This window comes from Euprymna scolopes, chromosome 21, assembly GCF_053919585.1.
Source record: "Euprymna scolopes isolate OS-2025 chromosome 21, ASM5391958v1, whole genome shotgun sequence".
In the NCBI taxonomy this organism is placed as follows: domain Eukaryota; kingdom Metazoa; phylum Mollusca; class Cephalopoda; order Sepiida; family Sepiolidae; genus Euprymna; species Euprymna scolopes.
In genome coordinates this window covers 58,653,561-58,675,583 of record NC_136502.1, presented here as the reverse complement: position 1 = coordinate 58,675,583, position 22,023 = coordinate 58,653,561, and the positions used below count along the sequence as shown (strand labels likewise).

Below are 22,023 nucleotides of genomic sequence, written 5' to 3'. Positions count from 1 at the left end.
CCCCCCCCCCCCCCAAAAAAAAAGGGTTACTCTGGATAGTAACAAAAAATTAAAATTGCCTCAGTCTCGAAAGATTTCTTCTCTACTGAACGAGGAAAAAAACGGTGAAGTGTAGTTCACCTGTTTCTCTCCCCTTCTCTCTTAATATCTCTCTCTATCCATCTCTCCCTTTCCCTCTCTCAATCTATCTTTCTCTCTATATCACCCTCTCCACCTCTCTTTGAGCCCCTTTCTCTCTCTAACTCCCTCTATCTCTCTCCTTTCCTCTGTCTCATCCCTGTTTCTAACTCTTCCCCTCTCTCTCTTTATCTATCAATCCCTTTATCTCTCTATCTCCTTCTCTTTCTCTATTTTCCTTTCACTTTCTCTTTTCTATCTATATATCTTCCTCTCTATCTGTCCATCTCTAATCCCTCATCCTATTTTAGTCTCCTAAATTAATTACAGTGAATAAGGCATTGTCAAAGCATGGATAAATCCTATTTTAGTCACCTAATTTACTGACTGTGAGAATAGAAGTTATTTGGAAATTACTGCTACCTTGAACATCACCAGAAGTAACTGGTAAAACCTTTCTAATTAAATTGATTTTGGCAGCCATTTGGTAACAAAATGACATAGCCTTAGCCCTTGCTGCATGAGGAATACCTGCGACCTTGCTGCGAAGTAGAAGAATTATTTATTCTACTTTAAAACATTCAATTTTTCAAAAATCTCATGTTCGACATCTCCAAAATATCCAATATGGGGAAAAATATTGCAGAAATGCAAACTTATTGTTTAGGATGAATGCACAATGGTACCGCAAAAAATCACTTGAGGCTCTTGGTCGATCCTTGCAAGATTTGCGTGGCAATGTCAGACCATTTGGGAATGCAGTAATATTGCTTGCAGAAGATTTCAGACAAATGTTACCTGTTATTCTTCAATCAACATCAGCAGATGAAATAAATGCTTGCCTCAAATACTCTACTTTTTTGTTCCATGTGTGAAGACATTAAACTTAACTCAAAATATACATGTCCAGTTGCAGACTGTTCGATCTGCACAAAAATTTTTGCATCACTTGTGGGAAATTGGGTACGAAAAAGTGCCAGCTGATCAGAGATAAGGGCAAAATTCTTTGATTTTAACTTCTGTAATTTCTGTAATTTTATTTCATCAAAAGAATAGTTAGTTTAAAAGGTTTTTGCAGATATTCAAATTATTAGAATTCCACTTGACTGAGTGAATGAGCTATTCTTGCAGGTCAATACAAAGACGCCCATGAACTTAACGCTATTATTCAATGTAAAATTCCAAGTGAGGTAGTCAAATACAAATCCATCGACACTGTTGTGAAAGCAGATAAAGTGGTTAATTATCCAACAGCTATATTTGCCAGGGATGCTATCGCATGTATTGCAACTGAAATTTGGTGTACTAATTATCATGTTGTGAAATATAAACCAATCCAAGCTTTGTTTTTCACATGGACAATTTATGTTACGTATTCAAGAGTTACCAAACCAGAAATTCTCTATATCAGCTAAGAAAATGGAACAACAAAAACTGTGTACCCATGCAAAATGGAAAATCAAACCTATAAGAACCTATAAGAAACATACTTTTTCTCATTTTGGAACTTTTTCCATTGCGCCAATTTGAGCCACAGCAACGCGTGGCAGGGTACAGCTAGTATATATATATATATATAAATAGGACAACAAAATTATGAAATGAAGACACAAAACTATATATTGGTAGATATAGAATGGATCATTTATTTAATAATGGAACACAGGCAAAATTTGGGGGATAGAAGGGATTCTTTATGCCAGGACATTTTGAAGCCTGATGCTTCTCATCAGAAGAGTAGAGAAGGTGCTAGGTAGCATGGGGAAGATGCAGCGTCTAGCATAAGGTTCATTAGGAACGAAAGAGATTAAGAGGAATCATAGAATGTTGGGAAGCTTTATTGAATTCTAAATAAATAAGGAGAAGCTTGTATGATATGTAAGATTATATATGGTCTTTAACACAGTATTGATATTCAGGGGTATATGTATTATGGTTAAATAGGGGGTGTATTGTTGCTGCATGGTAATTTATTTTAACGGTTTGTGGGGTATTTGGATTAGTGCCACCTAAATGGCAAATGGCGGCTATAAATTTGCTTATAATTTTTTTTTTTTTTTGGGGGGGGGGGTTAAAACTGAAAGGTAATATGCGGTAATATATTTATAAGTTTCTACTGTTATGATATTGGGAGTATGATCATAAGGGGGCGGTCGGAGATTAGGGTGGCAATGACTATGAGTGCGTTTAACTTGATTTATTTATTTGATTTTTATTTGTTGTTAATTGCTTGGAGAGGGTTAGCTAGCAGCCGCGTGCGCAAGCACACACATGTGCACGTACACACATATATACTTAAAGAAACGTTCACATTTACACATACATCTCTGCCCTGGCATGCAGATATATGCACATATGCGCGCATGCATGCATAGACACCCGCGCCCGCTCCCGCTGATGTCAAATTTTCCTTAAGGTGCTAAATTGAGTATGTGTGCGTAAGCATGGATGCGCTCATACACAGATACATACACACATCGACACCCATACCCCCAAGGAGGCGTATACACGGGCCTACATGTGCATATTGATTCAGACATACTTGCACCTCCACGCATACATGCAAGCACATGCGCACATACAGATACTAATACTCATGAACACATACATCGACATATATACACAGCTGCACGCTCTCACACACGTATGTGGACAGCAGGCAGTGGGCACATATACTCTCACATCCACACATGTATACATAGGTACGTGCACATATACATCGGTACCCCATGTACACACGCACGCACACGTGGATGTACACGTGCGTGTATACACACACATACACACCCAGATATACAGACAGTTATTGGTATAGACATATTCATCTACCTAGATGTAAATCTAAGTTCATGTATGGGTACATAGGCGCAATACTTTCGTTCGATGTAGACATGATTATACATAGATATGAGCATAAACTCATTCCCATACATAATATTTTCATTAGTGGTTTTTTTTTTTTTAATGGTTAGATGTAGGTGCACACGGGAGCGCCGGCGTACACCTCCGCATACATACCCACAGATGCACGTCCCCACACGTATGCATGTACACAGATATACATGCACACACATATGCTCTCGTTATATACATCTGTAAAGATACACACTCACACTCACTCACGCACCGATATGTGCGCACGCATATCCATACAGATATATAGCGTGACATGCCGTAAATTTAATTTATGCAGATTTCATATTTATTATTATAGAGCCAATACTCTATTGATTATTTTTTATATTGTGAGGTTACAGCACCAAAAAAAAGATGTTGTATATCCCCAAAAAGGGGATTTATGAGTGTTAATCATGTTGAGAGTGTATAAACTTGACATGTATGTATTTGTAAGGACCCAAATCTGTTGTATGTATGTTTTAATGTTGTGTTATGTGATCTAACTGAATGTCTGTGGTTCTTCACTATTTGGACCATATTTGGTCTTAGCTATCTATCTATCTATCTATATATATATATATATATATATATGTGTGTGTGTATGTGTGTAACAATCTATTACTTAGTGTTTTTGCTGTGCGCATGTGTCAGACTTGTATTATATACCTTTTAAACTGTTGATGGCCGCTTGTCTTTTGGCCCTCCTTAGGGGATGCCATCCGTCCTTGGGGGAGCTGGAATCTGTTGGACAAGGACGTTTCAAACAACCCAAGATGATGATTGGTTTTATATGAAAATTTTATTTTACTTCCCAGGTGTTGTTACGCAGAAGAATGGAAAGTGAATATCTGACTCCTGGGTTTCTCCTAGTCTCCATTTTGAGACATGTTACCTCCCTCTCAGGGGCTGAATATCTGTTTAACCTATCCGCTCACTTCAGCGTCTTAAATCCAACAACCGAACTTACCTAGCTTCTCAAAAACTGGAAGAACGGATATGTCACTTCCAGCCACCGGGTTTGATGTCTCTGTCAAAACAATAACACTTCAACTCTCTGTGTCTACTTCGCCAGTTAGATAATAATTACATAAACATATAGACAGACATATAGACCAATAGATAAATAATTAACACTTTTAACCCTGCTATTATCTAACATATTCTATATAATAGTAATTTCAAAAGTTTAAAAAAAAATTATTTGGATGCCACCAACTAGCATCAAAACCAAAACATTGAGCACACCAGCCTTATTCATCATCATCTAAGTGACCAACAGATGGATATCAAAACTCTAAAAATTAACTTTAAAGTATAAATGTATATTTGCACATGCGTAGAGAAACACTTGAAGTCGACTGCCGCCTGCCAAGTTCCAATTTTTTTCAATTTTGACCCCTTAGCAGCTATTTTTACTAGCTAAAAAGCAAAACGAATTAGTTCCACAGGTCCAAATCTTTTATTTACACAGCACTTGACAATAGTGGACAGCAAATCAGTATAGTCATTTGAATTAAGTCTGAATTTCTTTTGGAAGATGTAGGCTAGCATGATCTGTCTTTTGCTGGACATACACTAAAACACTATAATAATTTGGAGAAACTTTGTGCAGACAGTAGACCTACCCCTGTTCTACACATTGTGAAACTGGTCCTCGCAGATATTTTTCTTATCCGGTAACAATTAGAGCATACCTAACTCGACTGTACATTTGATGTTGTCAAGGAGTTTCTTGATTTTCATAAGAAGGGAATTTTCTTGTGCATTAGGGATGAATAGTTGCAATTTGCAACTCTTGTACGAAGAGCAGAAAAGGTTCTTGTTTAGCACATTCTTCATAATTACAACCTCAACGCCCATTTTTTCTTGCCAAAGTTCACATTGCCATGTCTGGATTGTATGTAGTGCCTTTTGCATCTTTTTAACAAATTTTGTAGTGTGAACACAGAATGCAATAGCTGGATAGTGTCATCATTTTGTGATGTCATCCATTAAAGAGTTTAATCCATTTTGTCAACCATTAAAGAGTTTGATAGGTGGAAGACATTCGGAAGAAATAGCTTATGTGATCATAACTTCCAAGTGAATTCCGATTCTTTTGAAAATCTTATTTCTTCGTCTAAGAATTAAAATAAAGAATTAAAAGAAATGTTTTGTTTCTGTTTCAGGGCAGTGTTAAACTTCACCCGACAAATGGATGCCACCCGTCCTGTTACATTTGTCATGAACGCAGATTTCACCAATGACAGAGCTGTAAGTTTTCAATAATGCAATTACAATTCAATAATTTATGTTGTAAGTAGATTTAATTAGCATACAACTAAAACTATAACTCTACTGCTATTCTACACACCAGTTATGACAAATGTTTGACATTGCATTTGAAACCAACACTGTTGTAATCTACAGAGAAGCAGTTCTGTGTTAATGTGTTTCACAGATGAGAAGTTCTTGTGAAGAAATTCAGATCATGGAAATTCTGTTTGAGGCTTATCACACAGCAGAAGAAAAATTTTTTTCTTTGTTGTGTAAAAAAGACATGTACTGGCTGTGAATGTCTTACAAGGAGCAACCAGAGATTAAAGCTCAGTTGAGCACCTTCTATCGAAATAACGATTAGATAGAGAGAGATTAACAATATTTTTTCTGTAAGAAAGGGTCTGTAATGAAGAGCTCGTTCTCCATCAGATTTCGGAATTGATTTTAAACTTTGTTTAAGTATCAAAGAGTTCTCTGAGCAACACTTCCCAGATGTGGCAACAGTACTTCATCTTCAGAGTTTGAAAAGTGTAACATTTCTCTTAATCATTTATTAGTGTATAAATAAATAAAATGTGCAGTTCTTTTACATTTAAAAATCTAATTTTTGACTATAGTCAATATTGTTTGCTCTTTTTGGCTGGATAATTAGATAAGGTTAAGTAGACAAGAAAGCCATTCTTAAGATGACAGAAGGGGGTGCATATTATCTGAGAAAATGGTTTGGTTGTTTTAAGGCATCTCAACCATTTTCCAATTATTTAATGCTGAATTCAGTAATTTTGGAAAAAAAGTTTTTATGCTTAAAGTTATTTATATCTTCAAATATTTATTTATGGTATTTAGTTTGGTTGTTTTGTATAACCAAAATTTTTTTTTTATTTTTGTCTTTGCCAAATATTATTGAATTTTGCAAGAAATCATCAATGCCTTGTATATTTAAATCAGGAAGCTGATACCTTAGACAATCAGATCTGGTAGCACCAAGTATATAAGAGGAAGATAATGATTACTCAGAAGGGACCATATCTTGATTGTCACTGTTGAGCAGAAACTGCATATCTTGATTGTCACTGTGGAGCAGAAACTGTAAGTCAAAAAGGGGCAGACAATTTTGACTTTAACTATTTTTTCTTTTCTTTTCTATCATACAGGCTAAATTTGTGGACATTTTGTGTATAAACCGCTATTATGGGTGGTACAGTGATAACGGTCATACAGAAGTGGTCCCGATGCAACTGGCTTATGACCTTGATAGTTTTTATAATTTGCATCATCGACCCATCATCGTGTCAGAGTATGGCGCTGATGCAGTTGCAGGTCTGCACATGGTAGGTGCTCTTATTGCAGTTTTATATATAAATGCAGTACTTAACCAGTTTATGACCCCCAGTCTCCAACAACTCAATATCTTCCAGCAAATCATGTTAGCAACTAGAGAAGATGCTGAAGTAAAGATTGCCAGATGATTAATTAAAAATGCAGTGTTCCTCCCTTGTTTTGTTAAGAATGATTTTCTGTTTAAGAACCTGAGGAAAGGAGGAGGATTCATGCTTATAGAGCATATTGAAGTTATTTTTGGTTCTAAAAATTTTTCTTCATTTAATGAATTTGATATGTTCGTCTTTTGACAGCTGATTGGATAATTGCTCTGGCATCTATTGGCTGCTTACGTAACCTGCCAGAAAATGTTGGAGATCAGGTTGTAAACTGGCTAAGTACCATATATGCAGTTTTTATTTTCAGATATAATTTTTTTTATAAATAGAGTTTTTTTTTTATTTTATAAATGCAATTTTTTTGTCCATGACATATAAGGGAGGATAACCATGGCAATCCTGAAATTGTTAATATAATTCACAATTCAAACATAGTTGATAAAATGACTAGCAGCAGCTAAATTGAAGTATTAGTTTAAAAAATTGAAACTATTAAACAAAATGACAGCACAAACTAAAAATATGATACAACCAGACACACTCAAATGAAACCAACTCAACTCCTCCCTTGAGGCTTGCATTCACAAATATCCATGGACTTTGAAATAACTTAGACAATCTAGAATCATATCTCCTAGCAAACTCCTCAGATATCTTAATACTAAGTGAAACTAACCTACACTTCTCCATCTCCTCCAACCATTTGAACACGTCTGGGCATTTCCCTCTTTGACGTAAGGACTCAGACAGACATATGCACAGACTTGGAGTCTATATTCAAAACACTCTCACCTCGACTAGAGAATCTAAACTAGAATCAAATGATCAGGCCTTCATGTGCTTTAGACTTAACTTGTGATATAGCATTAGTTACTTATATTTTCTATACCGTTCTCCAAGATTGTACCCTAATCAAGCATGTCTCCGACAGTATAGAAATGAGTATATTTGCTGATGACATTACTTCTCTATCTATATAAAAGGCAAGTACGTCCAAGGATGGAGTACTATCCTGCCTTGACAGAGTACAAAATAGGCTTTGTGGCTTAGTGGGGGATGCCTTTTTTCTTTCCTGCAACCTCTCTCCCACAGGAGAGACATTGTGAGCCTGTCTTTGTTTTATCATTACTTCCATGGCAAGTGCTCGTCTGAGCTCCAATCACTGGTCCCCCCTCGCCAATCTTTCATGAAAAACACCTGTCTAGCTGAAACCACTGCCAACAATTTTCCCCACTCTTTATCTGTGCCAAAACCAAAACGTAGATTCCATGAACAAAGTTTCTTTCTTAGAAGTGCACGTCTGTGGAACTCTGTTCCGTTTGCCTGTTTCCTACCTGACTATAACCTGGCTACCTTCAAGTCCAACATAAACAAATACCTGATGAACCGCCCCCTTAAGTAAGACACTTTATCAAATCTCCAATACTAACGTACTGTACATGCAATAACCCTTATCCCCGAGTGGCTTCCGGGCCTTGATAAGTTAATACCTTTTTAAAAAAAAAAAAAAAAAGAGGATCCTAGGACGTACTTGGCTCTTATACAGGTAGAGGATTGCATCAGCAGTGAGATATGTACTGGAACAGTAGAATGATTCAACTATTTTTCCAGTGAACTTGGCAACAGATTTGATGTATAATGCTCTATTTCAGATCAGGAATGAAGATCAGACCAAGACATTTGTCTAAACATGCATAGAGCATCCTCAGGAGGATAGCCATTCATTTTAATTGGGGTTAGATGTGGGTCAGTGATGATGATGGAAAGAGAGAAGCTTAGTTTTAGATGCATTAAAATTAACCCACCTTTTTCCCCATTGCACCACATGCACAAGATCAGATGAGAGAGAATCAGATCTTGATCATTTCCAGCCTTTGAAGTGTTGCCATAGATGGTAGTGTCATCTATACTCTATGAAAGAGTTTGATATGTCAAGAGCAATTGCCCTAGAAACGAAGCCCATATCAAAAGATTCACTAATCTTGTGATTGTGAAATATTACTGTTAGCCCATCAGCTGTAGATCTGGTAGAACAGAAACCATATTAGCAGGTTATTTTTGGTGAAGTGGTTGACCATTTCTCTGTTTAACACAGATTCCAGTAAGTTATTTTTGACACACAGGAGACTGATTAGTTTGTATTGAGAGGGAGATTAATCATCTGAATTTTTAAATACGCGGCAAACTGATGAAGTTTTCTAGTATTTCTCCTTAAGACAACGTTTAAACAGCTTTGGAAGTATGGGGTTTTGGTTGAAGCTTTTTGAGCACTATAATTGGAATGCCATCAGGGCCAGTTGCTTTACTGCAATAAAAATTTTTGATAAGCTTGGCAACATCACGCACAGTTATTTGTATATTGCATAGCATGTTTTCAGACAGAGGAGCGAATACAGGGGGTAGACGACCCTAATCGCACAGGTTAGAATTTGCTGCAAAGTTCTTGGTAAAGAGTTTGGCTTTGTCTGATGTTGATGAGATTACCACATTACTTTGTCTGATGTTGATGAGATTTGTCTGATGTTGATGATAATTGGGATAGAGAACATGATTCTGTTCAGGATCCTGTTTGTTATTTCCAATTTTCTTTTCTTTCTTTCTTTCTTTTCTTTAATCAATTTTCTTAGCTTTTTGTTGGCAATTATGCACTTATTGTACCGTGCTGAAATAATAACATTATTATTTAGAAAGCCATATTTAAGATGGGGAGGGGAAGGTGTTTTGTAACTATTCTATACTTCCACCAAACAATTTAATAAAAAAAAAAAGATATTGTAAAACTTGAACTTAACTTGAAAATACTACTTAAAAAGTAATGTGGTTCAATAAGTATAACCCCTACAGGGCCGGCACAGATGCACAGGCTTGAAAGAAAAAGGTGCAACTGGCTCCAATCCCTGTGGCATCACCTTTTGTCTCTGTCTAGTGGTGGTGGGATTTGTCTCTATCGCCGTGGTTCGCTTACTTGTCTCCAATCTTGGTCCAGCTTCCACACTGTCAACAGGGCAGGTCTGAAAATAGACTGCACTACCAAACAATGGCGTTTTCAAAACAAAGAAAAGAAGTCAAAGATTAACTTTTTTATAACGTAAAATAATTATTGCCTTCAACATTACAAATAGTATATACACAAATGCGTTAATCACTTATAGAATTTTTAGGGGCTGGCATTCGCTAACAAAGTTCTTTGTCTGTTATCGTCAGTTTACACGTGGGAAAAAGATCAACTTAGAAAACAGAGGCGTGTCTCAACCAGGTTGGGGGGAGGATCGCCGAAGAGGCGTGGCAGAGTGTTGTTCAAATGTCTTCGATTAACGTTATATTAGAATCGGTCAGCTGTAACTCCGCCTTCTCAATACTTTCCCATCAGCCAATCAGAAGCCGTCCCTTTTCTAGGTCCAGTAACGTTCTGCTTTCCAAAGGTGGGGGAGGTCCAAGTATTTCCCACCGACTTTTGAACACCCTGACGCAGAAGAAAAAAAAAGAAATAAAAAAACTGCAGAGAAAAAAAAAGGTTTTCCTCTCCTTATTTGAATTCATTAGTGGTCATGGCAAAACCCAAATTATTATTTCGGTAAAAGCAATAAATATCCATGAATTGGCCACTTTTATGGTTTCACTATCAGATGTAGTATTCCTTAAAGTCCGATTTTATGATCACCAGTCTGTCTTGCAATAAACATTTTTCTTTCCTTCATCTTTCATTTATCATCTGTCATGGAATGCTTTTCTCAAGTGGTCGATTACCACTTAACTGGCCACCTGGCAGGTAATTTTATTGTCTCTTAATTAACATAAGTTCACTGCTTGGAAACTATTTTTATGATTTCCATTTAAAACCTTCAACTATCCATCTTGTGGGGAGGGGGGATCATTTTGATTATCTGTTAAGAACAGATTCCTTTTTTCCATCATCATCACCATTATCATCATCTTTAACATTATCGCTATTACATCCAACAATGTGAAATCTGAACTCGTGTCAAAAAGACCCCCCAGAAAACCAACCGCCTCTCGACCCAACAGCAAGACTATTCGGCGTTGCCCAGTACACACTCTGGTCACAAAGTGCATAAGCAGTTTTTTGTTTTTGTTGGGGATGGGGTATCCTACCAGATGCCAGACATTCACTTATTTCAGAGACTAACTAAGAGATCTTTTTAGTTTTTTAACTGTATCTTTAAGCACGATTGATTGGATCTCTTGTGCACTTGGTTCACCAGGCATATTGACCAGGTAGTTTTTGAAATTATTTTTCGTAAACTCTGTTGCTCCTATGAGTACTGAAATGATTGATCCTCCTAAGATTCCAGTTTCTTTTCATGTCATACATAAGACCTTGGTATTTTGTTTGCTTTTCCCATCTCAGCTGTGTTTAAGCCAGCACCATTAGGAACACTAACTTCAACTAAAGTTGCTATTTTCTCCCTCTTATGCCATTATTGCATCTATAAAGAGAGAGGAAGATAAGAAACTTCAGCTACTACATCGTCTCTATAACTACTTTTACAACTAAATGTCACTATATAATCAATAAGCCAACTACTTATCTGTTAAAGTTGAACAGCTGTTTCTGTCTAAGACAAAGGATAGAAATATCTTCCTCTAAGCGGATTCTTATCCCATGGGTCACTTAGAGATAAGGGCAGGTAGATATTCAGCACATAGTGAGTAACAGATGAGACTATCTTCATTGTCTTCTCCAGAGAATTTTATACATATTTTTTTTTTTTTTTTATTCAATCTTCACCCTGAACAAGGCAAGTGCCACTTTGAAGTAGGGGGCTACTATCGGGTACAATTTGCGGGGGCATTATGAAGGGAGATGAGTAGAAAGATGTTTGTTCACATTACACTTGAACTTCTGTATATCAGTACAGTTGGGAAAGCAGTATCCCGGAAGGCAGTTCCAAAGACTTGCAGTTTTGGGGAAGAAACTATTGGAGTAAAAGGTTTTCTTACACCTAGGGATCTCTACTGTAAAGAGGTGGGACTTAGTTGCTTGTCGGGTTTGTCGAGAGTAGTCACGTCAAGGAGGTACAAGTGCTTGCAGTTCATCAGAGCATTCACCATTAAAGCATTTGTAGAACAGGCAGAGAGATGCAATATTTCGTCGATGGGACAGAGGCTGAAGCTTAGATGACAGTTCAGGACCTATCAGGTTGGCGACTCTCTTTTGAACCCTGTCCAGGAGTGAAAGACAAGCAGCAGATGCACCAGCCCAACTGTGACAGCAATACTCCATACATGGGCGAATGGTGGCCTTATAGAGTTACAGGATACTTTCAGGCGTAAGTAATTTTCTGGCACAGTAGAGAGAGCCCACGTTCTTTGCAGCAGCCTTGGCAATGCTCTCAATGTATCTATTCCAGTTCATGTTCCCTGTAAACGTTAGACCGAGGAGTTTAAGGGAAGTGCTTTCAGGCAGTGTATTCTTAGCCATTGCTATTATATGATATAAATTTCATCAAAATAGGATACGTTTGAAATTTTAAAGAGGTTATGCACTCATACCATATGCCCCTTAAGACACAGAAACACTTCCAGTGTCTTTTCTGCTAAATTTTGCATAAGAATACACTTTTAAGATTTATGTAGATTCTCTAACGTTCATTTCTATAGGGAACACACAAACAATTGATATGAAAATGATAAAATGGATGTGTAAAATGAGTCTTAAAGACAGGTTTAGATCTGATAGCTTCAGAAGATTAAATCGGTACAGTATATGGACATTATTGCAGAAGAGTAAACTTTGATGGTATGCTTACATTCAAAGAATGGATGAGAGTTATGGGGCTTAACTTATAGGTGAAGACTGAGGAAAATAAGAAGTGAAGATAAAGAGGAATAAAATGACTAAAGATTAGTTTGAAAGTCAATTTCTAAAAGCTGTAAAATAGATTAATAAAATGATGATTTATTTATTTACAGGATCCATCGGTCAGTTTCAGTGAAGAATACCAAGTTGATCTTTTGGCTTCAACTCACAAAGTCTTTAATAAACTCCGGCATAAATATTTGGTTGGGGAAATGGTTTGGAATTTTGCTGACTTCCAGACAGCTCAAAGCAAGTAGCCATTTTACTTTGAATTCTGATTTTTCTTTTATTAATCTTAAGATTAAATTCATCCATTGCTGCACAAAGTAAATTCTATACAAAAAAGAAATATTTGTCTCTCTTTCTCTCTCTCTCTCTCCACTCATCTAAACTATATTGACATCAGGTATATTTAACTCAATTATACAACAATATATTTTTAAATTGTCTATATACATAGTGATCGGCAAATACAACTATGGTTATATTTGGTTTGAATATTTATTTTGTAACCAGTTTCTAATATTCTGTATTATTCATTTTTAATTTTTATTATCCTACTTTCTTCGTCACTGCTTAGTGACCATTCGGTGTAGGAATATGTATCCTGTTGAGATGCTCTCTGGTTGCATACGAACTGCATACTTATATAAGGCCGTCAACACTACCTACGAGCAGTGTTTTTATTCAAGTCTGCTAACTATTCAGCGTTTTGTCTCTGACAGGATCGTTTTCTCACGTGGATTATTCTTATCTGATTTTCCCAGAAAAGGCACCTTAAAGCCATACACGTGGTGGCAGCGGTAAACATTCAAAAGAATTCAGCCTTTGACGATAATACGTTCTACAAACGAAAACAGTCGTACTCATTGACTAAAGATACGCAAAAAGTCATACTCATTGACTAAGGATACGCAAAAGTTTTCCCGGAAATATTATGAAAGAATTACAACAAATACCACATCGTAATTTAAGAGAAGAGACGATTTTCAAAAAATAACTGATAAAAAAATATTTTTTTTTAAATCGCTTGCGAAAGCCACGCGGTAAGTTGCAAACAAACATTATATTCAAATCAGAAAACAACGTGAACGTGTTGGATTGTCAAAACGAAGGAACAAACGATATAAAATATTCAAATTATAGTCATCAATATCCCCAGAATAAAATGTAAATGTACTTTTATTCTACTTAAAAAGAGAATCATTTGTTCCTTTTCTTGCTAATTTAGAAGTAAGAAACTGTATGCAGGTTTAAACCAACAGTTCCCTTTGAAAGTGACAATATAACCAGTTTTCTGAAGTCGTTTTACTGCGATACAGGAACACGGCAATCACATGACAATTTTATATTAGTACATTTATGTGTATTCTCATATCTATGTGGCATACATTAGTTTGTTTTTATCTATTATTGAAATTAACGTGCTGCTACAGAGTCTGAACCAGACTAAATAGACCTTTACTGAAGTCAAAAAAAAAAAAATACTTACGGGAACCACGCAGTAAGTGAAAACAAATATATCTTATAAGTTTTTCCTCCAAAACAATTAATCTATTTAAACAAACATGTCTGCCTTCAGTACTAAACAGAGAATCATCACTGAACAAGAATCGAGAGGTTCCTTTGAAGCGTGGTGTGAACAATTAATCTACCATATCTCAAATGAAGATAAATTTGAACGTTATTTGGAGGACCTCAAAATCTGGAGAAGTGTAGCAAGTTGCACACCGAATAGAGGCTTCATTGCTGATGAACAAGAAGTCAATGGAAAAAATTCTCAGCAGAAAAAAAGGCCATTAACCAGTGATGCAATACCGTCTCTGTTACAAGAAATAGAGAGGGCAACATATCATACTCTAGTTCCAGCTGTAGAAGGAAAGGACCAATGAAACCAGGAAATTGGAGAAGTCGCCTGGGAAACAGACCTAAATGTTGCCTTTGCGATGCTGCCAATAGACCAGGAGCAGAAACCCACTATTTCCAAAACTGCCCTTTTATGCCACTCTCAGACAGAAAATTCCTTCGGTCTAAAATTGGAGATATCGAAATCCTATCAGAAACTGAGGAAGATGATGAAGACTTAGAGTGTTATAGTTCCGATAATAGGATAATTCAAATCAAAAGACCCGAGAGTCCCAAAATCAACAGAGTAGACATCATATCGTCACCGTGTATGGAGGTAGAAATAAACAAAGAGGATGCGGACGTTACACTAGACACGGGTGCAGAAAGTAACCTAATTAGAAAGAGTGAAGCAAGACATCTCAAACTGAATATCTTATCTACCCCCTACAAAACCAACATGGCAGATGGTGTCTCCCCTATGGAAATAACAGGTGAGGTTCACTTTAATGTTTCCAGAAAATGTCCAATCACAAAACAAACACACTCCTTTTGTTTCGATGGGCTTGTGGTAAAAGATTTAAATTGTGCAATTTTGGGCGGTATGCCATTCATGGACAGAAATGATATTTATCTTCTTGCAAACACAAATTGTGTACACCTTGGAAATTGCTGCAGTTTCAAATACATAAGCATAAAAAGATGCGCTAATGTTAGAGCAGCAGCCATATTACGCATCCCATGTCAAACCTGCTTATTACCTGGCTCAGATATAGCTTTAACTATATCACCAGAATACTGACGTGAAACAATTTCGGTGGAACCCAGACACACTGATAACCATAATGACTGGATCCAATGTAAAATAACCAAACCAGAATACAACAAAATAATCCTCACAAACAATTTAACCACACCTGTACTTATCAAGTGACATAAACAAATATGCCAGATACGCTATACTACTCAGATGCCTCTCATACGTGTTACGTCAAAGCCATCTCCACTGATTCTGGTCTCTGAGATCAGCAGAAATTTCTGTGGACCCCTCAAACATCCTCAATCAAGATGAAAAGTCCATCTTCCACGCGACAAATAAAAAATACAGCCAAGTGTTTTCACCATCACTAGGATGCTACAAAGGAAAATCTGGTAAATTTCAACATAAAATTAATATGAGTACATCACTACTGCCACAAAGAAAGGAGCGCATCCCTATGTACAACTGAACGAACCTAGAACTCCTCCAAACGAAAATTGATGAACTATATGAGCAAGGTATCTTCGTGCGACCAGAAGACATAAACATTACCGCAGAATATGTAAGTCGTTCATTCCTCGTTGCGAAATCTTCAGGAGGCCATCGACTAGTAACTGCATTTACCGAATTGGGCCAATATATCACCGCAACCTGCTCTAATGCCTAAAGTTGACAATATCATCAAACATATCGCTCAGTTCAAATACATCATCAATTGTGATTTGAAACAAACATATTTTCAGATACTCTTGGTCAAATCATCAATGAAATATGTAGGTATTTGCACACCTTTCCGTGGAGTATATGTCTATACAAGAGCGGTAATGGGTCTCCCAGGCTCCGAATCCGCTTTAGAACAATTAATGTCCAAAGTATTTGTCGACTTGATGATCGGTGGTAAAATTGGCCGATGACCTATATGTCGGCGCCAATACACCCATGGAGCTTAACAGTGTATGGGAAGAAGTGTTACTAACACTACATGAAAATAATTTAAGATTGTCCCCATCAAAAGCCATCTGGCATCAACAGAAATCCTAGGTTGGCAATGGACCAGGGAAACGCTCAAAGCTACAAGCCATCGTCTGAATACTTTGGCTATCTGTGATCCCCCTGAAACCATCAAAAACATGAGATCATTCATAGGATCCTACAAGTTCCTGATTAAAGTCATACCTAAGCACTCGGATTTTTTAGCACCTCTGGATAAAGTCTGCGCAACAGGTTCATCAAATGACAGAATCCGATGGCCGTCAGACCTGGAGGAGGCATTCTTCAAGGCAAAACATCTTAAGCAAGCAAAAATCCTGACCTTACTTAGAAGAGAGGACCAACTACAAATAATTACAGACGCATCCATGACTTCTGCTGGCTTAGCAGCATCCCTTTTTGTCTTAAGAGGAGACAAAGCTCATCTCGCAGGTTTATTCAACGCTCGTAAAACATCTAACCAAGCAGGTTGGCTAGCCTGTGAGTTGGAAGCTCTGGGGATTGCTTCAGCTATCAAGCACTTCAGTCCATATATAATTCAATCGGAACACGTTACCGAAGTGCTCACAGATAGCCGCCCCTGTGTACAAGCATATGAGAAACTCCAACGTGGTGCATTCTCTGCGAGCTCTAGAGTCACAATGTTCCTGAGTGTTATCTCTCGATATTCTGTTAAATTATCCCATATACCAGGGAAAAATAATGTATCAAGGAAAAATGCCAAATTTGTAAATTTATCAACGCCCTGGAGACATCAGTAATTAGAGAAATCACCGTAAAATATATATTAGCTGGTCATTGTCCAATCCCATACATGACTCGTAACGCATTGATCCAAGCTCAACAAGACTGTCCGGACTTACAACAAGTGTATAGACTATTACGCAATGACAGAACTCCATCTAAGAAGAAGAAAGGTTTAACCACTATTAAAAGATATTTACAACATTCTAAACTCTCATCAACCCCGGCAGATGGGTTAATCATAGTTACACAGGAGGAAGCCTTGCACCCAGCTAGACAGAGAATCGTCATTTTCCAAGGAGTATTAGACAGACTTTTAGTCACTATACACTTACAACTTCATCATGTCAGTAAACACCAGTTAAAGCAAATTTTTAATATGGGATTCTATGCACTGGATGTGGACAATGACATCAGTTGTACCATAGATAGTTGCCACACCTGCATGTCACTAAAGCAGATACCAAGCCAATTCAAGAAACAATCCTCAACAAAACCACCAGATAAAATTGAGAGTTGGTACGCTGCTGATGTTGTAAAACGTGAAGGACAACTAGTATTATTGGTTCGAGAAAATGTTTCTGTCCTGACACATGCAACATTACTATTATCAGAAAGCAGCCAATCTCTAAGAGATGGTTTAATCACAACCATATCGAGGTTCCGTCCCTCATCGGGTGATGAAGTAAAGATCAGGGTTGATGGCGCTTCTGGATTTCAAGCCCTACTCACAGACAGTTTACTGGGATCATTCCGTATTAAAATAGAGATTAGAGAGATAAAGAACTGTAACAAAAATCCAATTAGTGAATGCTCAGTATCAGAATCTCATACAGAATTATGCAAATTAAAACCATCCGGCAGTAAGATAACGGATAATGAGCTGGCCGTGATAATATCTAATATGAATAGTAGAGTTAGAGAAAACGGCTACTTTTCTCTAGAAGTTTGGACAATGAGAGACCAAACCACTGGAGAAGTTGGAGATCATTATTGTACTGTGCAGAAGTTTACGGATAGACAGTTTAGGGGGAAAAGATACAAAGTGAAGAAATGTGAGATTATCAAAGTTGAACAACACCCTAACCATTCTACCACCGATCAAAACGGAAGTGAAAATGAAATAAATATCCCTAAATATATCGAACCCAATTCATCATTCAATGAACAATCGGACTCTACAAAACATAGAGACACACAAAGCATGCAAGATGACAGTACTAACTGTATAGACCCGATAGAAGAAAGCGCTCAGAGTATAGTTCCTGATGAAATTAGTGATTTGCGTCGGTCTTCATGAATCCGAAGACGTCCAAGATTTTTAGAAGAGAACTATGTGATGTATAGTAACTCTGATTAAGTTCTATTCAGAAATCGTACTCACACAACTTGGGAGAAAAGAAAATGGAGAAAAAAGGACTCTGTTACTGCTTAGTGACCATTCGGTATAGGAATATGTATCCTGTTGAGATGCTCTCCAGTTACATATAAACTACATACTTATATAAGGCCGTCAACACTACCTACGAGCAGTGTTTTATTCAAGTCTGCTAACTATTCGGCGCTTTGTCTCTGACAGGATCGTTTTCTCACGTGTATTATTATTGTCATCTGCTTTTTCCAGAAAAGGCACCTTAAAGCCACACACGCTTATACATGCAGAATAGTTGTATTAATTCAAGTAATTTAATGAAAAAAGAATAATATTCCAAATGAAAACTTCCAGTTAGATGATTTTTAAATTTAAATGGCAATTTCCAGTTAAGTTTACATAGATATTAACAACTTGGATTTCTTTGAAATATATATTCCACATAGAATGCAATGCCTAATAAAGTTTTTCCCTTAATATTTAAATATTTCTAAAACTAATTTTAGAAAAAATATCAGTGTATCAAGTTTTTTCTCTCTATATCTACATTCTTTTTTTTTTCTTAAGAGAGAAAGTCTTTGATCATTAACTATTTTCTTGCAATGTAATGATCAGTTTTAAGCATTTAATGTGTCTCACCATTAAATAACCAATATTTGTTTTGTTTTATGGCATAACAACTTCAATGGGTAATTTAATGCTAACAAAAGGATAGATTTGCATAGATAATTATTTTATTTATATTGTACAGAAATACGTCAAATTTAAATTTTCTTGAAGAGTTTAGTTTCTTTAGTGAAATTTAAAATGTTGCTTAGTTTAATATTTTTTGAACATGTCCTTCAGGTTCTGGGAAATGTATGCTTTTTTTTGTCTCTACTGGTGATTGTGGAAGTCCATTAGTATATGTTTAATTATATGAAATACACATTGGTGATTCTTCATTTTTTTTTAAATAAATGTTTGCGAGCAATATGTGTATGGTTTTTATCACCTCTTCTCACTTTGCTTTCCAACACAAAAATACTTTACTGTATCCAGGATGCGTATGTTTTACAGAAGCATGCACAATCCTTGGACACTTGGCATCAATTATCAACAATCAAAACTCAGACACGGGTCTGATCAGAAAATAAATGTTAACAATCTTGGAATAAATGTAATAAATTGCACAGAATTTAATCAGCTATTGGAGAATGGTACCAAGAAAACATTGCTTCACAATAAAACAAAGCAATCATTTTAAATAGCTGTTTTGTTTTGATATTAAATAACCTAAAAAGAGTTGAAATTCCGTAAAACAGACAAATCAACAAATCATTTTAAATCTAATGTTTTACCATTGAATAATGATGATTGATCTAAATGAATAAATGCAAAAGTTTTATCAACTTATACGAAGTATATGGGGGCAAAAATGGGGACATCAGACTTATTGAATTCAGTGATAGAGGAGTATATATATACATATAGTAACTTGTTAGCACAGAAACAAGGACATGAGTATGCCTAATTTTCATGTATTTTTTTAAACAGTTTCTAATAAATTATTATGCTGTTATTCAATTATAATTTTTCTTGTTTTATTTCTCTAATATATATGCAATAGTTTTGTTGATATTAATATTATAAATTAAAGCAATTTAATGAAAAAAGGATAATTTTTTTTCCAAAGAGTTTATTAGATTTTTAAGAGAGATATATGTAATTTTTATAATCCTATTTTCTAATATTTATACAATAGTTTTGCTGATATTATAATTATACAACCCCAACCCAAACAGTTTTAAAAAATGCTTTTTTTTTCTAATTTGTTTAGTTGTGTTTATGTTTTCTGTGAAAATTAAATAACTTTAAAATTATCTCATTAAATACCTTATTTTTAAGGTGTAAATAAAAATATTAAGTTTGTTCTTAAACATATTGTTTGCAATATTCGAAACTAAATCACAATTTGCCATTTCTAACATGGAATTCTCAAAGTAATAACATTTTTTTCTGTACTAAAATTAATTGTGGCTTAGGAGGTGGGTAGGTTTTTCTTAATATACAAAACCAGTTACGAAACTCACAATGTAAAGAGGGGCCAAAGCCTTATTTAATCATATTGGGTGAAGTATTGCCAAAATTATGCCATAGAAACATTGATAACTCAAGAACTATTTGATTAAGCTAAAATTTATCATCAAAAAACATCAATTTAAAAAAAAAAAATCCCTCAAATTTAGAAAAATCAAATCTCTACAACTAATAAAATCAAAACTTATCACAGTGTGACTTTCAATTTTTCCATGACTTTGAATTTTGATCTAGTTATCGCCAAATTAAATCATTAAATTTGACCATAATTAATATTCTCAAATTTGGTGATGATCGATCAAGCGATGTAGATGCTAAGCTGTTCACAAACAATTTAACAGAAAATATAACCTCACCCTTGTTGGAGATAATTAGAAAATTCCCATTTTGACATTTTTTAAAATTGCATTCCTTTTTATTTTTCAGGTGTGAAACGTGTGGCTGGCAATAAAAAAGGACTTTTAACCAGACAGCGCCAACCCAAATTGGCTGCATTCTTAATACGATCAAGATACATGGCAATCAACAATGGAACACTTAATGAAGACATTTGTGGTCGAACTATCACTTTGTAAAAACCTTATAAAATTCTAGTTTTTTTTTTTTTTTTTTTTTTTTAAGAAATATATATATATATATATGGTCTCCAAATTCACACATTGCTTATTTAGAATTACACTTAGTTAAAAAACAAAAATACAGAAATATCTTTATGATGTACATACACATCATGGAATGAAGATATCATATTCCAAAAATCACATAAATTTATGAGGTAGTTTTTCAATTAAGAAAATCAAGTTTTATGAGGAAATGAGGAGGAGGCATGGATCGGTCATATTGTTTTAACTTTTGCCAAAATTCAAGGGCAACAATTCAATTCGATTACAGAGATTTTGCTTGCATTCAAAATAATTGAAGAATATAATCAGAAGAATATAATCAGATGATAATCAAATGAAATGAGACTCAACACACAGAGTAAGTTATAATAAGTTTATTGTACAAAGATACAATGTAAGAACTAAGAGATTGACACTCAAATGTATCTTGAATGCTGGAGAATCAAGGTTACTTGCTAGCACAGTTTAATCCATTCTCAGCGGTGTCAGGATTTTTCAATAATTAAACCTTTTTTAATCACTAAAACTCTAAAATTTGATTTTCTTGATTAAAAAAAAAAAAACTTAATCAATTTATGTAATTTTTTGAATGTACATCATAAAGATTTTTCTATTTTGTTTTTTTTTTCAATCAAGTGAAATTCTAAATAAACACATCTAGTGTGTGTGTGTGTATATATATATATATATATTTTATTATTTTTAAAATAGTAATCTACGTTCATGCATGTTTCGGGGCCCTACCCCTCTTTAGCGTAGCTTGACTGTTATTAGGACTCGAACCCTGAACCTTAAGTATTTCAGTCCAGCGTCTTATCCATTACGCTATATGATGCCATAGACGATTTACTGTTTAGTTTTTTATCGTTTATATATTTACGTAGTTTTTTTTGTTCTTGATTTTTTTAAAATGATATTGAGGTTAGCGTCTTCACCTTGAAGATCGGATGTTTTTTTTTGTTTTTTGTTTTTTTTGTTAGAGATTGGCCATTTTTTTTTATTTTGGACGTAAACAAATAATTTCTAAAAAGAAATGTTTACATCCAAGATAAAAAATGGGCAATTTCTAAAAAAAA

General features: G+C 35.4%; 1 protein-coding gene across 2 annotated transcripts in view; it reads left to right on the top strand.

Annotated features, from left to right (window-relative positions):
• Positions 1–20,917, top strand: part of LOC145242395 (beta-glucuronidase-like) — a 55,250-nt gene extending 34,333 nt beyond the window's left edge. For both annotated transcript variants that reach the window (XM_080105421.1, XM_080105422.1), the window contains 4 exons: positions 5,184–5,268; positions 6,429–6,605; positions 12,648–12,783; positions 20,751–20,917. In XM_080105421.1, coding sequence (XP_079961547.1) covers positions 5,184–5,268; positions 6,429–6,605; positions 12,648–12,783; positions 20,751–20,899 — 547 coding nt within the window. In that variant the 3' untranslated portion in view covers positions 20,900–20,917. The remainder of the gene's footprint in view (positions 1–5,183; positions 5,269–6,428; positions 6,606–12,647; positions 12,784–20,750) is intronic.
• The last annotated feature ends 1,106 nt before the right edge of the window (positions 20,918–22,023 follow it).